This window comes from Microplitis demolitor, chromosome 4 (genome assembly GCF_026212275.2).
Source record: "Microplitis demolitor isolate Queensland-Clemson2020A chromosome 4, iyMicDemo2.1a, whole genome shotgun sequence".
NCBI lineage: Eukaryota > Metazoa > Arthropoda > Insecta > Hymenoptera > Braconidae > Microplitis > Microplitis demolitor.
The window spans coordinates 7,436,700-7,456,921 of NC_068548.1; the positions used below are offsets into that span (position 1 = coordinate 7,436,700).

The window sequence follows — 20,222 nt, forward strand, 5'->3', positions numbered from 1 at the left end:
CTCCATAATTACATAATTTACAATTTACAAAAAGCTTTGGTATCACCAAAATAACGAGTGACTTGATCCCGTTGGACCTGATATGAACAAAAAAAAATTAATTTAATTAATTCAAAAAGTTTTAGTTTTTTTCTAAGGAAAATAGAAAATTTACCATTAAGTCTCGTCATACTTTGCGTTAATTCATGAGGACCAGGCTGTTGTCTGATCATTGTTCTTGAGACGTGAATTTCTGGCAAAGGTCGATCTTGCAAGTGTCTTTTTTCCGTTTCTGTACGATAACGCATTTCACGATCAAGACTCGCATTTCTTGCGTAAATCGAAGACTCGGCATTTGAAAATGAATGAAAACGATGACGTCTTCTGTTAGACTTTGTCATTGATTCTTTTTTATCATTTATAAATTCAGTGGGAGCGCGCGAAAGTTGATTACTTGTGCTACGATGTAAAGATTTTAAAGAATCTTCGTAACCACTAAGAAATAATAAAAAAAAAAAAAAATAAATGAAAAATACCAGCACATAATAAAATACATGATCGAAAAAATAACAATAGTGCAGTTTTAAAATGCAGTAATGGTATTTTTTTAGTTGAAAGCTTAAAGTCATTAAAGTGATTGATGTTGTAGTGTGCACAAATTTATTATTAAATCTTGTGGATTATTTGTAAGCTATTGAGCTAGAGGTTTTGACATAATGAAAAGATAATATAAAATACAAACTTGCTACTATCACCAGAGGAAGGAGTTGAAGAGTGTCCACAGTGACAGTTACGCGCAACTATTCCAGAATCCTGTCCGCTCGAGTGTAGAGACATTGCTGAAGCTTCAAGACATCCATTAGGAGTTCCTCTTGTCGGGTTTCGCTTGCTGCTAGTACCCCCTGTACAGCTGATACGCGACCGACTGTGAATTTAATCACACATCACACACAACAAACCCAATAAAATACACCCACAACTATAAACTTGTATTATATTACTTGTAACGCATGTCACATCGTGTAATTCTCCATATATACATGCTGCATGCTTTTTGTAATAAAGTGCAGGTATAATAGATGTGTAAAACAACAACAACATACCCATGATGAACACATCCTGGCTCGTGCTCACAGACACTTAGTCTCCTCGTGTCGATGGCAAAGGGTTCTGGGTCATAACGAAGGCCATCCACGAAAGTTGGAAATAACGAGGCCGGCTTTCTCAAGGTAGTTGCGGTTGGCTCTGCAAGTGCAAATCCAACTGGGGAGAACATTGCTGACGCTGATGGACCTAATGTCCTCTCATGTCCACGGCTAACCAACAACAATTCATTGAGCTCCTATAAAAATTTATTCAGCCCCTTTTCCTCTTTCTCCCTTTTTTATTACAAAGTTACTTTTCTCTAATACCCTTACCGAACATTTATAGAGATTACAGTAATTTACTAATAATGAAAAATAATGCTGGCAAGTTATTTAATAGAAAGTATGATGGAATAAGAGCCAACGTCTAGATCATGCATATTATTATTATCATTATTATTTATTTATTTACAGTTTAATAATAAAATATTTGGTTTTGTTTTTATTATTAGTTAGAATATTATGTAATAAAAAAAATAAGTATAAATATATATGTATATGTATCTATAAATAATGATTAAATGTAGGAGATTATATTTTTTATACAAGGATAGTTTTTATTTATTAATGCGGCTCTTTAAAATGGTGGATTAGGGTTTATTCTTGAGCCCGCAGGATTATTTACCGCATCAGATTAAATAAAAATAAGACGTGTAAGATAAAGCGAGCTTCAGGATCACATAGCCGATGGTACACCATTGATGTTACCGATTACCCTATAAAAAAGATTTTAAAAAAATTCCCAGCCACAATTTATTACACTTCTTGATATTTTTTCTTCTAGCAATGATAATTAGTATAGACAAATAAATAAAGAAATAAAATAATGAAGTTATTGTTAATGGAATGTATAAGCTTGAATATGGTTATAATATGGTATTATAATACCATTTAAATAGTATTAATAAAAAAAACTTACCGTTTGTTACGACGAATACATATGACACAGATAATAGCTACCAGTGCACCGATAAATATAACACAACTCAGAACAACTACCCCAACTTCAAGGGTAGACAGTAAATATCTCTGACTGGAATTATTTCTTGGTGTATTTCCCGTGATCTCAAGTACACGATATCGCTCCAGTTCACCCTTTATTTCCGATTTCTTCCTCCGAAATACTCTGTGTTATGTGTGCACGTAATATGGAACAATAAAAATAAGTGAAGGTGCATAAAGCATGAATATATAAATTTATATACTTGTCAACATATCTTTGCATCAAAGATTTTTTATAATAACAAATAAAAAAAAAATCTATACTTAAAAAAATAAATTGTTTTTTTTTCTCAACTTACCGATGTAACGTTTCCATATCGACCATTACATTTAAATCCGGATCAACTGCATAAAGATAAACGTCAGTGCTAAAAGTTTAATTATTTATTTAAATTATATAATTAGTAATAAAATTTATATGAGTAAAGATTAATTACTTACCAGGTAGTATCAATCAAGTTTTTCTCAATATGCGGTTCTAACTTTCTTACCCTAACATCCAAACCCGTAAGGTTTTTCAATGCTCTGTAAATTTAAAGCCGTTAATCATTCCTGAATTCTCGGAGAGAAGAGCTCAGAAATAAAGTCTGATGAGCTTTTACGACAACCACTTACCCGGTGATGTCTTCCACCTGATTCTCAATTTCTGTTGGCTTTCGTCCCATCACCATTACCACTTGCTTGTTATCATCCACTACATAAACCTATATCAAAAATAATAATAATAATAATAATAATAATAATGATAATAATAATAATAATAATAATAATAATAATAATAATAATAATAATAAAAGTAATAAAAATCTTTTAAAAGTTTAAAAAGCTTACAAAAACGTTAGCAATACTACTGCGTCCGTTATCAGCGCCTCGACGATCAGTAGCCTTGACATCAAAACCAAAAACTCGTCCAGCCTCTCGAGTAAAACTGCCCACTGAACGGACTTGACCACTAAGTGGGTCAATAGCAAACCGTGGAGCATCTTGACGTCCTAATATTTTATATCTTATTTCACCATTTATGCCCTCATCAATATCTTCAGCTTCAACCCTAATTATTTCATAGCCATAATTAGCAGAAGCTGGTACAGCAGCCAACAGTGGACGGCCCTTACTCTTGAACTTGGGCGCATTGTCATTTATGTCTTTCACCCTTACAACTATTTTAGCTTCATTTATTCTTAAATCCATAAGTTTATCCTCTTGAATCGGATAAATCATTGTTGGTAAACCACGAGGTGTCTTACGATCAACTTTAACCTTGAACTCATAACTATCCCGATATTCACGATCAACAGAATTTATTAAAAATAGTGTACCGTTATTTGGGTCAATGTAAAAAAAATCAAATACTTGAGAATCATTTGACAGTATTTCATATTTTATTGCTTGACCTGAGTAATAATCAGTTACATTTAATTCAAGTAATTTTAAGGGTGTCAATGAATTCTCTTCCACTTCAACTTCATAATATCGATGTTGAAAAGCTGGTTTATTTGAAACCTGCTCTAGAGGCTCATCAACATCCAATACTCTTACATACAGCATTGCTGTTGATGTAAGACTTGGTGATCCTAAATCACGTACTGTCAAAGTAACATTGTGCAATTCTAAATTTTCATAATCTAAATTTTTAATTGTCGATATGGTACCGTCTTTACTATCAATTGTAAAAAATAGCCGGTGAAATGAATTTGGCAAATCAAATAGAATCAAACCATTTCCATTACCCACAAAATCAGAATCATTTGCATAAACACGATGTATTACTGTACCAATGGGCGTGTTCTCGGCAACAGATGTATAATAAATAGGTAATGAATTTTTAAAATCAACAAATCCATAAAATTGTGGTGAATTATCATTTGCGTCTAAAATATTTATTTCAACATCAACACTCGAACTCAACGATACTGATCCATTATCATATCCAATCACGACTATTTGATAATTGTCTTGTTTCTCACGATCAAGATTTCCCGTAACTGTTAGTATACCTGTCGTTTCCCCAATTTGAAATCGACTATTATTATTTGAGGATTGTGAATCAATTTTATAATTTATTTTAGCATTATTTCCTTGATCTAAATCTTCAGCAATAATTTTACCAATTTTATATTTATTATAAACACCTTCCATGATATCAAATGCGTACCAAGATTTTTTAAAAACTGGTGGATGATCATTTACATCAACTATTTTCATTCTAACAATTACGTGATCGGTCAAGTTATCAGGGTCAGCGGCAATAATATTTAAATAAACTTTTCGTGCGACAGGAAGTGTACGAGCGACAGATAACTCTCCTGACCTCGGATTTATAATAAAATAAGTTGTAGATGGTAGTGTTGTTGTTGCTGTATCGGAAATCGAGTGTAGATAAGGTGGATATATGGTTTCATTGGCAATGCTGTAAGTTATCTTGGCATTGTTGGAGTTGTCCTTGTCCTGGGCCAGTAGACGGATTATCACAGTACCTATTGTTATATTCTCCGGGACTATAAGTAAAGGTGAGTGACGACGCTGCTCATTGTCCTTGCTCGATTTTTCAAAAATATAATCATCATCATCATCAGAATCATCGTTATCGCCATCCTTGTGATTTGATACAATAATACCATAGTCAGGAGAAACAATCATTTGAACAAATGTTGGTGGATTATCATTTACATCATCCAAATTTATTTGTAATAACGCGGTTGATTTTTTATTAACTGTAATTTTAAATTTAAAGGTAATAATAATTACTCGACAAAACCTGTTTACTGGTCAGTTATTACTGTCACTCTTACGCAAGTAAACAACAAAAAGAAAAAAAAACTAAACTGTTTTTTTTTGTTTTTGTTTCTTTTTTTATAAAACTAGTATTGCTTAAAGACTTTCACTTACTGTCATCGCTGGCAATAATACGTAGCATGTAAGTAGATTTATTTTCTCTGTCAAGCAAATGAGATCCGTGACCGGTAAAAAATACCCTTCCAGTCGTGGAATCGATTGAAAAAAGATCAGAGGCATCGCCCTCAAGAGTTAAATTAAAATTACTGTTTACTACCTCGTCCGCATCATGAACAGATACCCGATGATCTAAAATTACTTCGGTACCGGATACACTATTTTCGGTTAAATGACCTTGATATTTTTCCATGTCAAATATTGGTGGATTATCATTTATATCATCTACAATAATAGTTACCTATAAATAATAAAAAAAAAAAATGTTTCAATTAATTTTATAAAACAACAAGAATAAGAGAAAGCGAATAATGATAATAATATTATTATTTATTCAGACTTGGAATATCCCGAGTCCTCGAGTTGTCTCAGCAATAACAGTGATGCTGTAATTCTGTTTGATTTCACGGTCGAGACCCCTTACTGTATAAAGGTCACCGTCCTCAGTTATTGCTATATCAGGAACATCACGTTGATTGGCAATAAGAAAACGTACTAGACTACGCGTAACATTTCGCGTAGTATTACGCGGAAGTACTTGACCAATAAACGCACTTGGCATGTTTTCTTTAACGTGATATACCAATGGCGCTCGTGTTGTTCCTCTGGAATAATAGATAATAAAATATAATAGAAACTTTTGTTGAAACTATCATTATTATTATTATTATTATCTAACACTGATGACAGTTATTATACGAAAGTTTAAAGCTATATCTGAAAGTTAACTTTGAGCTATTAAGCGACGTACGACTAGACAGACAATAGTATAGCCTTTATCGTTGTCGTTGGTCGTCTATATGACATGAAATTATTTAAATCGATTGCAATTTAATGAAATGTTTTTTTTTGCTATAGCTATTAGTAATTTACTCAAGAGTATCACAACTTCCGTATTATTTTGTCATCGCCGTGTCTATCTATATGGTTTCACTTTCGAATTAACAATCCGTAAACAATTGTCATGCAAGTATTATTATTACATGGTCTATGAGTAAATATAAGTAAACAATGACAACAAAAGTGAGAGATAATTAACTAACTTTGTAAATAATTCTCGATTATCATTTGGATCTACAACATTAATCGAGACATTTGTAACTAAAGTTAGATCTTTATCGTTACTAACAACTCCTTCAAACTCATAAGACTTTCTTTGGTATCGTTCAATCTCATCTATCACTGTTATCGTTCCTGTCTGCTCCTCTACTGCAAATGGTACTGAAAAAATATATTTATTATTATTATTATTATTATTAATATTATTATTATTATAAACCGAGAAATAAATGTTACCTCCATCATGATAACTGTGCAAAAGATCGTACAAAGCAGCATTTTTTCTTTGAGCTGCATCATTTATACGAATTTGACCAACACTAGTACCAACCGCAACATTTGCTCCAACCCAAAATTCGTACGGCGCACCAACGAAATCTGGCTTGAGATCTTTTGTATCTATAATTAATAATAAGAAAGTAACTTAATATTATTAAAATATATACAGCGAATCAGTAGATCATAAAACCCTTGGAGAGAAAGTATAAATTTTAACAGAAATAAATAAAATTAAATAGAAATACGCAGAGAGTTGTTAATTGAATTTATAAAATGAACGTACCATCCGGTGGAAATACATCCACCGTGACAACGGCTAGTGAGAATCTCCTTTCGCTGGGATTCGCTGGTTGATCCGTAGCTTCAACAAAGATTGCATGTCTCCCCTCAATAATCGGGGTTTCCGCTACAGATATAGCACCGGTACGTGGTTCAACGGCAAAGGGAACACGTGCCAGTGTACTAGTGATGATGGTAGTGGTACTATTTCCAGTCTGTTGAATACCATATCTCACAACTCCATTTCTTCCAAGATCACTGTCTACAGCGTGTACTTTACCCAATACAGTTCCAACTTTAGCATTTGTTCGTGTCATAAATTCATATATATTGGTCGGAACAAATATTGGATTATTGTCATTAGCATCTAAAATACTAACTTGCACAAACACTGCACTCGAATTTAATTTTTCCACACCACTACTACCACCAATGACAACACTATTTTTATTTTTTTCAACAGCATACACTTTCATCCGAATAAGGGAAATCCTCTCACGATCTAATACTCTCTCATCTTTAACTGTTAACCATCCAGATTTACCGTCAATAGCAAATGCACCCGACTCATCGTCTAGTTGATAATAAAAATCGGCATTTTCACCCTGATCCCGATCATGAGCAACCACTTGAAGTACACTAAATCCGTTTGGTAAATTTTCCACAATACTTATATTGTAATGGTCTTGTTCAAATTCCGGTAAGTTATCATTTAAATCAATTATTTCAATAAGAACTTTTGCAAATGAATATTTCAGTGGATTGTCTAGTTGAGATGCGTGTATTTGAAGAGTAAATGTATTGTTGGGTAAAGTTAGACGTTCAGTATCTAGATCGATAGCGCGCTTAAGAAAAATTGAACCGTTTGTTGAATCTATTTGAAAAAGTCCACGTTCATTTCCAGATACTATAGAATACTTTACTGGTGTGTTTATCCCTCTATCTTGGTCTTCTGCATGTATCGGTACTTGTAAAGATATTTCTTGGTGAATAGTGTCACGCTGTAATCCAGTTAAATTTATTATTTTTCATCAACTACTTGAGATAATTTAATTTTATTTAATTTAAAACTAATAAAATAAAATTTATAAGTTAAGTGATTGACACTATTTTTATAATATTGTTAACTCACTGTAAATGGATAACTCTCGTAAATTTTTCCTTTGTAAATTTCGTTGGTGAATTTTGGCCCAAGGTCATCATTGTCACGGACATTTATTGTGACTGTCGTGTTAGAACTTTTAGCTGGTACACCACGATCCTGTTAAATTAAATTATTATTATTATATAATTTATTTAATTTTGTAATATTTACACTTACAGTTGCTGTAATGATTAAAGAAAATAACCGATCACCAGCGTCATAGTCCAAAGGTTTTCTCAGTATCAATGCAGTTCGATGACCAGACTCGAGTGAAAATTTACCCTCCTCATTACCTTTTACTATTGCATAATGAACGTCACTGTTTGGTGTATTTGGTTTATCGCCATCAAAAGCATTAATACCTCTAAATATTGTCATTCCTGAGGATGAGGATACCAATATGTTTGCCAAGAATAAGAAAAAAAATCAAATAAAATCCGGCATTATAATATAAGACGGAAGTTATTGAGTTTGATAATACAGTCTTATCCATTGCGATCACGTCGTAAAAGAAAATAAAAAAAATGAAATGCCAATGGATATATATATATATATATATATATATATATATATATATATTTATATAGATTTAATACTCACCCGGTGGAGTAAATTCGTCGACAAACACGTGATAAGGTGTACCAATGAACTGTGGCGCGTGGTCGTTTATGTCTTCTACATACACCGTTACAGATAAATGTGACGATGTCTGTAAATAATATACCATATATCCCTCAAGTAAAACATTAATAATAATAATTTTTTTTATTAAAATAAAGTATAAAGATGGTAAAAATGTCATAAATTAAACAGTAAACCCAGAGCATATTTTTAAAAAGATTCAGAATAAAATCTTGACTCCTTTCCCCGTGAGCTACGGAAACTTTAGTTGACTATGCACGCGATAGCACACAGCCACGCTCTTGGAAAAGAAAAAGAAAAAAAAAGGTGTTTCTTTTCCTCGACTTTGTTTTTTTTTTTCTGTTTTTTATTGTATATCCTTGCTTGCTTGCTTTGTTACCTTTTTATTTTTCCTTTCCGTTACTTTATTTTGAATTTTTTTCACTTTTTACTTAATATTTGACGGGATGATAATGTACTACACACCTAGGCAGCGCTTTCGCGCAAAACTATCATAGGAAAGAGGAGGGTCTTCTTTGGATTTAACTTTTTTATATGCACACTACGGCGTTTACGTGATAAAATAAATAAGAGAAAAGCACATAAACAAACAAGGTCAATAATTAAAATAATGGATCGACGTTTAAATTTATTAGCAGTACGAAGAATCTGTTTTATTTAAATTACTGTAAGAATTTATGTAAATAAATAAATAAATATAATGCAGTTGTTGCTGTTATTACAAATAGTCTGTCGAATAGTATATGTCGTTACTTACTTTAAATGCGTTCATTGCACTGTCTCGATAAGTCTGACCTCGTTCGTACGTTTGTCCATCCGTGAAATAACGCCACCAGCCAAATCCCTTTTTTATATTTTTTTGTTTTGTCAATTTATTGTTACGTTTGTAATTTGTATTAAGACATAATTTATATTTATGTACAATCATCCACATAAAAAAATAATAATAATATAAATTACCAAAGAATTTGCACCATCCGAGTAATCACAGACAAAACGAAATTTCAAAAGATTCCTCGGTATTTCCGAGTCGACAAGTTCCTCTAATGATTGCGCCAAAATAACAGATATATGTGTTGCATTAATATCTTTGTAGGCAAAATAACGTGCATCTTCATCCTATTTAAATAAATAATTTATAATAATAAAAATAATTATGTTAATGATAAAAGTTTAAATTAATAAAACTGTGAATAAATTAATTCGACCTTATCGATCGGCATAATTGTCAAATGGCTGCGCGGATGAATCTCTAGAGAAAGAACTTCAGCCCCAAGTGGAAAATTTTCCGGTACCCTCACAAATTTTAAATATTCACCCAGTGGATAAAATTGGCATCCTAAAACCAAATAATAATTACTCTTTATTACTAACTACTCAATAATTGTTTATTAATTTCATAAATGTATTTCGATATAAAATAATAACATTATAAATTATAAAGAAAGAAAAAGCGCAACACACTGATCGTTATCTGACTTAATGTATTCTCGTATAACATCACGCTCATGCACTCGCTCTTTATTTTTTTATTCACTCTCATTTACCTTTTTTATTCTACACATTATTATAATTATTATTATTTTACTTTTAGTACGGATTTTATTAAAATTTGTATATTTAACTTAGTAAAACTCTTAAACTCATACATACTTTTAGTATATTTGTTTGTTTTTTTTTTCTTTTTTTTTTTTCTTTTAATGAATTTTTAAAGTTTTAAAACAACAACAGCCTACACTCGTAATTATCGAGCTTATTCGTATCGTCATTGTATTTTACCGTTTTATTAACTCTCAACATTTACCTTAACTAATCGCTTATATTTTTTAACGCAATTAAACCTTTCATCAAAAACAACAACAAAAAAGAAAAAGAAAAATAAAATTTATTTTCTTTGTGTAATACATAATTTTCGTATTTTTAAATTTTCATTCTTTAAATTTAATTTGACACTTGCCGGCAAGTATGTAGGCCAAGGTTACAACAATTTTTTTTTTTAATGTTTTATACGGTATGATTTAACAGGACAAAAATATAATAATAATAAAATAGGAAACTGAAGATATTGAGCATTGGATATAAAAACCTTTGGTTTAATGTATTTGCAACAAAACTCTTACACTAACTGTTGTTTTTAAAAATTTAGTTGTTCTTGTTGTTGTTCTGTTATTTATAGATTTTTTTTTCTTTTCAACATACAACTGATAATTTTATTATTCATATCATGTATGAACCACTTGAGAAAAAATAACTTTCTCAATTGTTATTTCAAATAATTTGTAATTTTTATAAAAATACATAACTTACCTGTTGACTTGTTGATTAGAATCCCCCACAAAATATACTTTATAATAAGTAATTTTGGCAGCAGCTTATCTCCCATTTTAATATTTTTTATCCAAACATTCTGCAACAAAAATATTATAGTATTTTTTTTTTTTATTAATATCGAAATTTTTAAAATAAATTTTGTCATGTGGGTATTGAAAGAGTGTTTTTAATTTATAAATTATTTTACATGGATACAAGGACGTTATAGAGGCAAGTAATATATATAGGAAGACAATATTTGCATGAGTGACTCTTGAAAATTCAGCAAGCCGTGTCTGTGGTATACCAACCCCTGGAGTACGAGCATATAATGTTATTCCTCACGAGGATAAGATCAAGGTCGAGATGCTGCTACATGTAAATTGTTTTATCTAAATATATTAATATTTTATTTTCCTCCTTGTAATTATGAGAAAAACTTTATTTTATTTTAGAAAAGAAACAAATAACTATAACAATAATAATAATAATAATAATAATAATAATAATAATAGTAGTACCAGTATGTTATTGTTAAAGTAATTATTTATATATTATCGATTTATAGAAAAAATAGTAAATAACTTTCGTGTTTGACGTTTCACGAGTGACTGGTCGATCGCGATCCTTACTACTGTATTGCCCATTTGGTTTATTCTTCACCAGTTTAATCCCCTCTGCTTTTACCTCTCATTACATATATTATATTATTTAACTTACCCCCTTTATTAAAAATAATCGAGTAAATAATCATTCATTTAACTGACTTTTTTTTTATTTATCGAAAATTTTAGTGATAAACTCAGCATATTTAAAAAATTTTAATTATTCTCAATATAATAATTAAATTTATATCCTTAAATTGTTTTCACATGGCGCCTGTACCATTGATTTGTCTGTGACATTATCTGCACAAACTTTTTATCTTTAAACACACGTTTATGCCTACAACAATAAAAATTTTTTTCAATATCACATCTCTATTGAAATAAAATAATCGTAAAATAAAAATGTATTAATTTACAAATTTTCCCATAACCGATAAAGTGATAATTTATAAACCTCTTCTATCTGAAAGTTGATTACAATCCAGTAAAAGACAGGAAATAAAGCCGGATACTAGTGATAGATATATACTTTTTTAAAAAATCATCCAGTGCATAAAGAATATAAAATAAATATTTAATAGAAATCAATAGACATATATCCTGGGAAAATATATAAGTAATAAAAATACCGCTAAAATTTATTAATCCTCAGTTGTTATATTTGTCGCTGACAATCGACAAAATATCATATTTTTATTTCATCTTAATCTATTATTATTATTATTTTTTTTTTTCACAGAATAATAAAATTATTTATACTTTCGCTGATAGGTTTCCATTAAAGTAAAAGTAAAGAAATTAAATAGTGCGCTCTTTAACCACCATAAATAATTATATTGCTATGTTTTATATCTGTTCTAATTATCATTAACTACTACTTAAATAAATTAATTTAGATATCTGATAAGCAAATAAAAGTTATTAGATGAATTTATCTTTTTAAATTAAAAAAAAAACATTTATCCAATTCTGGATAAAAGTTCTGAACAAAATGCATTATAAAAAATTTACAAACAATACCAGGATAAATAAACCATTTAGATTAAGCTATTAAATGTCATTTCATTTTACATAAACATATTTTCATCATATTATAGAAAACTATAAACGATTTGAATGCATTTGTAAAGTCATTTCATCAAAATAATGACCAGTCATGTAACAGCAATACACGCACTTGTGTCACAATAAATCATTACAATATCAAATATTACTTTTTTTTTCTACCCTATCAAATTGCGTAATTTAAATATTAATATGTAAGCAATTTTTTTAAGCATAAAAAAATATGAATATATAAGAGATTTGACATAGATTCTATAATGAGCACAACCTCATAATAATTAAATATAGGGAGTGTTTTTTGCTGATATGTAGAAAAATCTCGGCATAGGCACGGGATCCTGGATGAGTTAAGCTGTAACAAGATCAAGGCAGTAACCTTGACTAGCCAGGGCATCGACTTACTTACTCTCACCTTATCCATTTCCCTTGAGACTCTTTCATTTATCTTAGTATAGAATTGTGTACTTTATTTTTTTATTTTTACAACTTTGAATACTTTACACGTATGTCTGTGAATTTAAAGTTCAACGCCAATAATTTCAATTAGTACAATCTATTTATATATTATTAAATAAATAAACTAGATACTGTGTGTGATGTATATGAATTAATTTAATAACTAATAACAAAGGTCAGGATTTAAATTTATTGATAAAGTTATCATAAGGATTTTAATATAATAATAATAATAATAGTAACTGGAGCGTAAGTTAGGAAGAGGAGCTACCGAGCAGCAGCTACTCTTATTCTTTAGATTTAATTCAAAGCTTTGTCCTCGTGCTAAGTAGAATCAAGCGAACAATCCACTAGCTTTTTGCTTTAAATCCTATTCCTGCTATTGCTACTGCTACTGCAACTGCTGCTACTATGATTAATACAAAAAGACTAAAACTAATAAAACATTTATTTCTTCTTTCGTTCTCGTGACTATCCAATTGTTCTTTGACAAACTACTGAATCTCACTCAATCATTACTTTTTAGCTCACCCCAACTAACTTCTGCTACCAGTACCTGCTATACTACTGCAATTATTACTTTGCTGAGTTTATAAAATTTAATTTTGCCAGTAGACTATAGAGAGCTAACGTATAATGACTGCATGATGATGTTGTTAACCCATATTATTTATGACACGATCATCCATTTAACTATATAACAATCTCACTTGGTTATTATGAATCATGGATGGGAACGAAGAAAAAAAAATAACTTCCTATTCTCAATTATTATAAACTAATTTTCGAGAACTGGAACACGAGATTCACGATCTTGATTTTGTAGTATATTGTAACAATCAATAAATAGAACGAGACCGTGTGTAGTTTTTTTATTTTTTAAATTATTTTTACTATTCTTGATACGCATCAATGGGTTTATTATTATAGATTCCTGTCCCAGAGTCTTTTGTGAAAGTAAACTCGATAACTTTATTAATTATTTCATAATTAATTTCATTTTATTTAAGTAAATGCGGTTAAACAGGTTGTCAATCAAGTTATTTATTGTAATATCATTTTATCTTTAGATTAAAAACTATTAACCTTTGAATATTTTTATTTTTACAACCCGACTATCAAGAAAATTGAAAAAAAAATTTTTTTATCGATACATTTATTTTTATTTAAATTATATATCCTTCATTTTTTTTTTAATTTCTAATGCTCTAGAATTTTTTTTTTCTTTTAACTAATATTTTAAAAAAATCTATATTGAGAAATAAATATAACGATTTATTTAAGCATGGAATTTACTTATAAAAAAATGATTATACAAAAGCGCAATGTAACTTTACGAAATATATATATATATATATATATATATATATATACAAGTAAATTATAGTTTGTAACTAAGTATCTGTCTGTCGGTAAATATTAAATAGTCTTTTCATTATTACTATGTGAAAGTGTAAGATAATTATTTATTTTACAACAATTAAAAAATTATTATATTATCTTTCTTTTATTTTAAATTTAAACGCGAGTCTATATAGTACAATTATTTATATGACTTAAAAAAAAAAAAAAAAAAAAAAAGAAAACGAAAAAGTTTGAATAATAATGCGATTTATATGTAAAATAATATTGACATTCGGCTCTCGTAAAAGTTTAAATCGTTTAAGGAATAGCTGATAAAAGTGACAAGAAAGTCAACCCGAATACAGAGAGAGAGTGAACTAGGATAGTATTAATCAGAAGACAATACACTTATAGTTGGTATCACCAACAAGGAGAATGACACTGGAAACTGAAAAGCTGGAAAGCTGAAAAGCTTAAAATCTACAAGTAGAAGTCTCTATGTGCTGAGGATAAACTTGAGATAAGAAAGGATAAGAAAGACAAGGAGGAATAAAACTATATTCACTAGCATGACCTTGAATTCAAATGCGTACAACGTAAGAGGTCGTCGATCGTATTCCACTAGTAGTAGCAGTACCAGTAGCAGAGAATCGCAGTCGCAATAGTCGCAATAGAAGGAATAGTATCAAGATAGAATAGAAAATCCCTATTCAGACGAAATCATTTGTCAAATTCTTATATATATTATCTTGGCTCTTATAAATATCAATCCAAAAAGTTATTACTTATCTTAAATCATTAATCATTTTTTATTATATAAAATAAAATTTTTGACTTACCAATTATTAAAAATAAAATAACACATTTTAAAAGGGCACTGGGAATTAAACACTTAAATATTATTTATGGACAAAGTTTAACGCACTCTCTAAACACTGAGGACTCTGAACATTTAAACGTTAGAGATACTTTGTTGTTTTACGCTCAGCTTAACTCAACAATCAGCACGTTGTGCACCAAGTCTTACTAGTACAGACTACGGTACAGACCAGAGTTGTAATCTCTCTCGCCGCAAAGACTTTACTGCTAAGCAATAGCTATAAGCTATGCACTAAGTATTAAGAAAATAACAGCCAACAGATTGCCGCCGACAGGTTCTCCCTTTTACTTGTTGTAAATTCTTTTATATATCTTTAACATAAACCACCACCATCACCACCAGCTAAATATTATGCCAATTATTAGCACGTGCAACGGGGCCTAATAATTTATTTAATAATTACAGTAGATAAAAAAAAAAGTGAAAAAAAAAAATAATTTTCCATCTCAAGTACATAAAATTAATTATTTATTTAATAAAAATTATATGTGCTACAAAGCAATACCGTGCTATTAATAACAATATTATTATTATTTATTTATTATGACGTATCATGATTATACGATAATTTAATTATTTATTGCTTAAAAAATAATTGACAATGATTAATTGTTTAATTTATAATTAAAATTATTTAAAATAATCAAACATCTATTTAAAAAAATTTATAAATTTATAGCCTATAGCTTAGAGTTTAGATCGTTGATCTTTACGTGAAATATTAATAAAAGGCTTTACGATCGGATAAAGCGACTGACTTGTTTTAAATGACAAAATGTCCGTTATCTTTATTGGCGATGATGTATTATCATCTTCAGTTGTTGTTGTTACTGAATCTTGTGATGATTTTTCAGTGTGTCCTGCACCACCTGGAGCTGTCGATACCACATGAAGTGATAGTTTACGTCTAAACGGTGACTGTTGTTTTATTTTTTCCTAAATAATAAATTAAATGAATATAAAAGAGTATGATTTGTAATAAAAGAAAAAAGAAAACTTACGTTATAAAAATCAAGTATTTGAGATTTTGTAATAGTACGTAAATAAGCAACTTCAATATTAGCACGATCAAAATTGTACTGACGATTTGTTATTTCACTCCAAAATATTGCCGACAGTGTTGTCATTTTTTTAGGTTTCTCGAGACGTTGATTGGCCAATGAAGTTTTATGACGATTGAATTCTTCTTCAGACATATTAACAATTCGATTTTGAACTGACTCGATAAAGGCCTCGATACGTTCTTCTAGATACTGGGGGTGTCTATCGCCTTGTATTATTATTCTGAGGCCTTGAACTCCATTCCCTCGACGAATTCCACTGAATACAATGTAACCCAGTTGTTCTTGCGTACGCAGAACATCGAAAAACGGCTCAGATATTATTTGCCCCAATAGTTCTAGATGCATGTTTGATTCTGTTGATTGTAATCCCACTTGATAATAAATTTCTGTACACGATGATTTATGTAATTTATTTTCAATTTCATACAAAAAGTGACTACCTAAAAATAATATTAAATTTAAAAAAAATGATAAAATATTTAAATCATAAATATTACAAATATATATTTTTTTTAATACCATTGTCTAAACTTATTTCACGATGAAGTAAATATTGTTTAGGTAATAACGGTACTATTATTTTACTTTTATTATCGTCAAGTGGATCCTTGGTCAGCTGATTTTCAACCATTTTTATTGTTTCTAATGCCTCTGCCTCAGTCAAATTACCATGAATTAAACATTCAATGTGAGTTTTAGACAACAGCTGAGGTATAAACTGCTCAAGCCTATCAAAAGTTAAATATTCAATCGCCTCAAGTAGTTCATCTTTTGACCATCCTTGCTCTGTCAATAGCACAGCCAGATAATAAACAGCATGCTGATACGGTTGATCAGCTTCAAAATTTTTTAAATTTCTAATATATAATTCTTTTATTATTTCAAATCTCTGTTTGTCAGCAGTAAAATTAACCATTCTGTCCAATATTTTTTTCAAAAGAACACGATGTTTGTCATGATAACCACCAACTAATAAAGTCATACCATTTTTACTTGCGCTAAATTCCCAGCTCAATCTTGCAAGACTTGCATTATATGCGTATTCATTTAATGAATCTTTAAATAATTGTATATATAAATTTGTAAGATTAAAATTACAGGGATCTAAATATGCATAAGGACTAATAAAATCAAAACTTAAATTAACTTTAGGTACTTTAAATTCATCATCTTGTTTAAACCATACTCGCATTAACGGATTATCTAAAATAATAGTTGGAAATTTAGTTATTTCAGTTTTACGTTCCTCACTAAGACATTTAATATCAAATGACTGAGGTATAAATTCATTAACACTTGGAATTTTTAATTCATCACTGAGTCCAGGGTTTGTCCAATTTTCTAAAATATCATATGGTATTTTTTCAATTGCATACTCGGTACCATACCAAAATTCAGATTGATCTGCAATATCTTTAAATATTTTACCAACAACGTGAATACGAATTTTTTGAGGTATCAAACAATCCATTACAGTATTAATAAGATCTGGACGCCATTCAGTAGGTAAATAAGGTCCAGTAAGTACTTCTTCCATTGGATATTTTTGTAAAGACCGTACAGTAACGTTAACTGTTGTTTTTGGTAATAATTTATCTTTAAAATTAAAGTCAACAATTGCTATTTGTTTACATTCATCAAAAATCCACTCAAGTGGACCGTTAACTCTCAGCATATTTATATATTGAAAAGTAAGCGTAACAATATCATCAACATGATTCATTCCTTCTTCAGTCAAATCTACATAAATAGAAAAGAAATTACAACCACCTCTTGCAGCTTTTTTTTCACCAGCAACTAATGCGTTGCACCATCCAGCTTTTTTTAATGCCGACAAAAGTGATCCATCAGCTTCATGACCCAGCAAATGTGAGACATAGTGCGCCGGACAAGAACGAAAGTGTTGGCTAAGATCTGGTAGTGGAAAAGTCATTTTAAGACCACGAACATCTTTAATTGGCACAATCAGCCATTTTTTACCAAAATGATCTTCATTAAATGGATGATCTGGCCACTCGGGTACTTCGACTTGCTTGTTTTTTACTTGTGCAAATTTTTCAATTACCATTTTTTCTAATTCATCAAGACTCTCTTTACCAAGGATACTCAGAGCCATTATATTTGCAGAGTACCAATTATTGTGAAAATCAAGCAAAGCTTTTCGTACATTTACTCCTTTTTGTTTAGGCCCCAAGTCTAGAGTCTCTCGATTTCCCGTACCAAACTTTGAATATGGATGATCAGGATTCGCAGAAGATTTTTCCAGCTGATCCTGTCGCCATGTATCATTTGCAATATTTTTTTCATGCTCCGAGTGAACTGCCTGGACCTCAAGTTCAGTTGCTGATTCGGTAAACAATGGAGCTATAAAAAATTGGGCAAAACGATCTACAGCACCTTCTAAATATTCAGGACTAACATCAAAATGATATTGAGTATAATCTGGCAGAGTCATTGCATTTGAACAGCCTCCATGTTGAGACAAATACGAGTTGTATGAATTTTTATCAGGATATTTTTCTGTTCCAAGAAATAGCATGTGCTCGCAAAAGTGTGCGAGACCTGGCAATTCTGCTGGATCACTCAAGTAACCTTAAACATAATATACATATAAATATATAATAATATTAAATATATAAATAATAAACTTACCAACGTTTACATCCAATGAAACAGCACTTTTATCTGTTGTAGGATCACTTATTAACAATACCTTCATGTCATTATTTAATATTAATCCTCTATAAAATTGTGAATCATTAGGTGACTTTTTAATATTTTCAAATCGTTTTTTAATATTATCATCATTGATTGCTGGAGTATTTGCTGTACCACACTCTGACCCAGATAAATTTCTACAAACAAATTCATACAATAAAATTATATTTACTTACTAAATTAATGATAATAAAATTAGCGGACATCTGTAAATTTTTAAATCTTCCAAATGAAAAATTAAAATGTTTATAAAATAAAAATAAAAAAATACATGTTTAGAAAATTCAAAATTCAGTACATGCATTTTTTTAAATTTTATTATTGTAATTATTTAAATTTTTTATGTCTAATTAAAAAAACTGTCGTATGTCTGCTACATTTACACTCATACTTAATTATTGTTATTATTTTTGTTTTTAATAAAAAAAAACTCACTGTAAATCAGACATTGAGTCTTGTAAAATTTCATTATCAATAGAAGCCATTTTTTCAAGTTTATTAAATATATTTTACTATTTTTTCTTTTAATAAACACAATTAAAATTACTAACTATTGACGTCATAACATATTTCTAACCATGCACAATAAATTATTTACGCGATACGCGATCTAATCATCAGTTTATGACACATATATTATACATATTTATATATATAGTTAATAAATTTTATTTTTTCTTTAAAATACTTAATTATTTAATCACAGAATAAAATAAAATTTGCTTTGACAAATATTTAACTTAACAAATTTAAATTATACAGATCTTAGATCTACTCAATATTTAAACGTGTAACAAACTGTAGATTGTAAACGTAAAATCACGTGGTACATATTACTCATATTGTTGAAATTGTTTTAGAATTTATTATTTTAACTATAAAAAAAAAAAATTATTATTATTATTATTATTATTATTATTATTATTATTATTACTCCAAGTCTAATTTACAGCAGAGTTAATAAAATGAAATAAATATTTATAAAATTACCTTGTCATTATTGATGATAATTTTTTATAAACAAAAATAAATCGGCATTTATTATTAATATTACGAACAATAAACATTGAGCTAATTGTTTATAATAATTTTTCAAAAATTGTAACGAAATTAGCATAAATTATTTTTTTTTTTTATTTGAATTTAAAAAAATAAGAAAAAATATACAATTGGCTTGGTTAGTATATTTCTCAAGTACATGTGAGAAAGAGAAATAAAGTGGGGCGACATCAATTTCAGTGAGACGGCCCTGATAGTAATAAATTTTATTTAAAGTATAAATAATAAATACTGTAA

At 29.4% G+C, this 20,222-nt stretch overlaps 2 protein-coding genes across 10 annotated transcripts; both read right to left on the reverse strand.

Moving 5' to 3' along the window:
* Positions 1–15,330, reverse strand: LOC103576121 (cadherin-89D). Of its 8 annotated transcripts, none has more exons than XM_008556171.1 (22): positions 15,104–15,330; positions 10,789–10,888; positions 9,690–9,820; positions 9,442–9,600; positions 9,239–9,325; positions 8,440–8,548; positions 8,017–8,219; positions 7,828–7,956; positions 6,700–7,696; positions 6,375–6,536; positions 6,122–6,299; positions 5,419–5,683; positions 5,016–5,319; positions 2,958–4,840; positions 2,742–2,830; positions 2,568–2,651; positions 2,426–2,494; positions 2,044–2,250; positions 1,083–1,295; positions 722–904; positions 173–474; positions 1–77 (listed from the first exon to the last, which is right to left on the reverse strand). In XM_008556171.1, exons 2-22 carry the CDS (start codon positions 10,862–10,864, stop codon positions 43–45), a joined length of 5,865 nt encoding a protein of 1,954 aa, XP_008554393.1. In that variant the 5' UTR covers positions 10,865–10,888; positions 15,104–15,330; the 3' UTR covers positions 1–42. The 8 variants fall into 8 exon arrangements, with proteins under 8 accessions (XP_008554393.1, XP_008554391.1, XP_053594392.1 ...); XM_008556169.2 differs by having other exon boundaries at positions 155–474; XM_053738417.1 differs by lacking the exon at positions 15,104–15,330 and adding an exon at positions 11,512–11,596 and having other exon boundaries at positions 155–474.
* Positions 15,331–15,624: 294 nt separating this feature from the next.
* LOC103576120 (insulin-degrading enzyme) lies at positions 15,625–20,122 on the reverse strand. Of its 2 annotated transcripts, none has more exons than XM_008556167.2 (5): positions 19,917–20,122; positions 18,861–19,063; positions 16,728–18,800; positions 16,146–16,648; positions 15,625–16,080 (listed from the first exon to the last, which is right to left on the reverse strand). In XM_008556167.2, exons 1-5 carry the CDS (start codon positions 19,991–19,993, stop codon positions 15,832–15,834), a joined length of 3,105 nt encoding a protein of 1,034 aa, XP_008554389.2. In that variant the 5' UTR covers positions 19,994–20,122; the 3' UTR covers positions 15,625–15,831. The 2 variants fall into 2 exon arrangements, with proteins under 2 accessions (XP_008554389.2, XP_008554388.1); XM_008556166.2 differs by lacking the exon at positions 19,917–20,122 and adding an exon at positions 19,362–19,724.
* Positions 20,123–20,222: the final 100 nt, after the last annotated feature.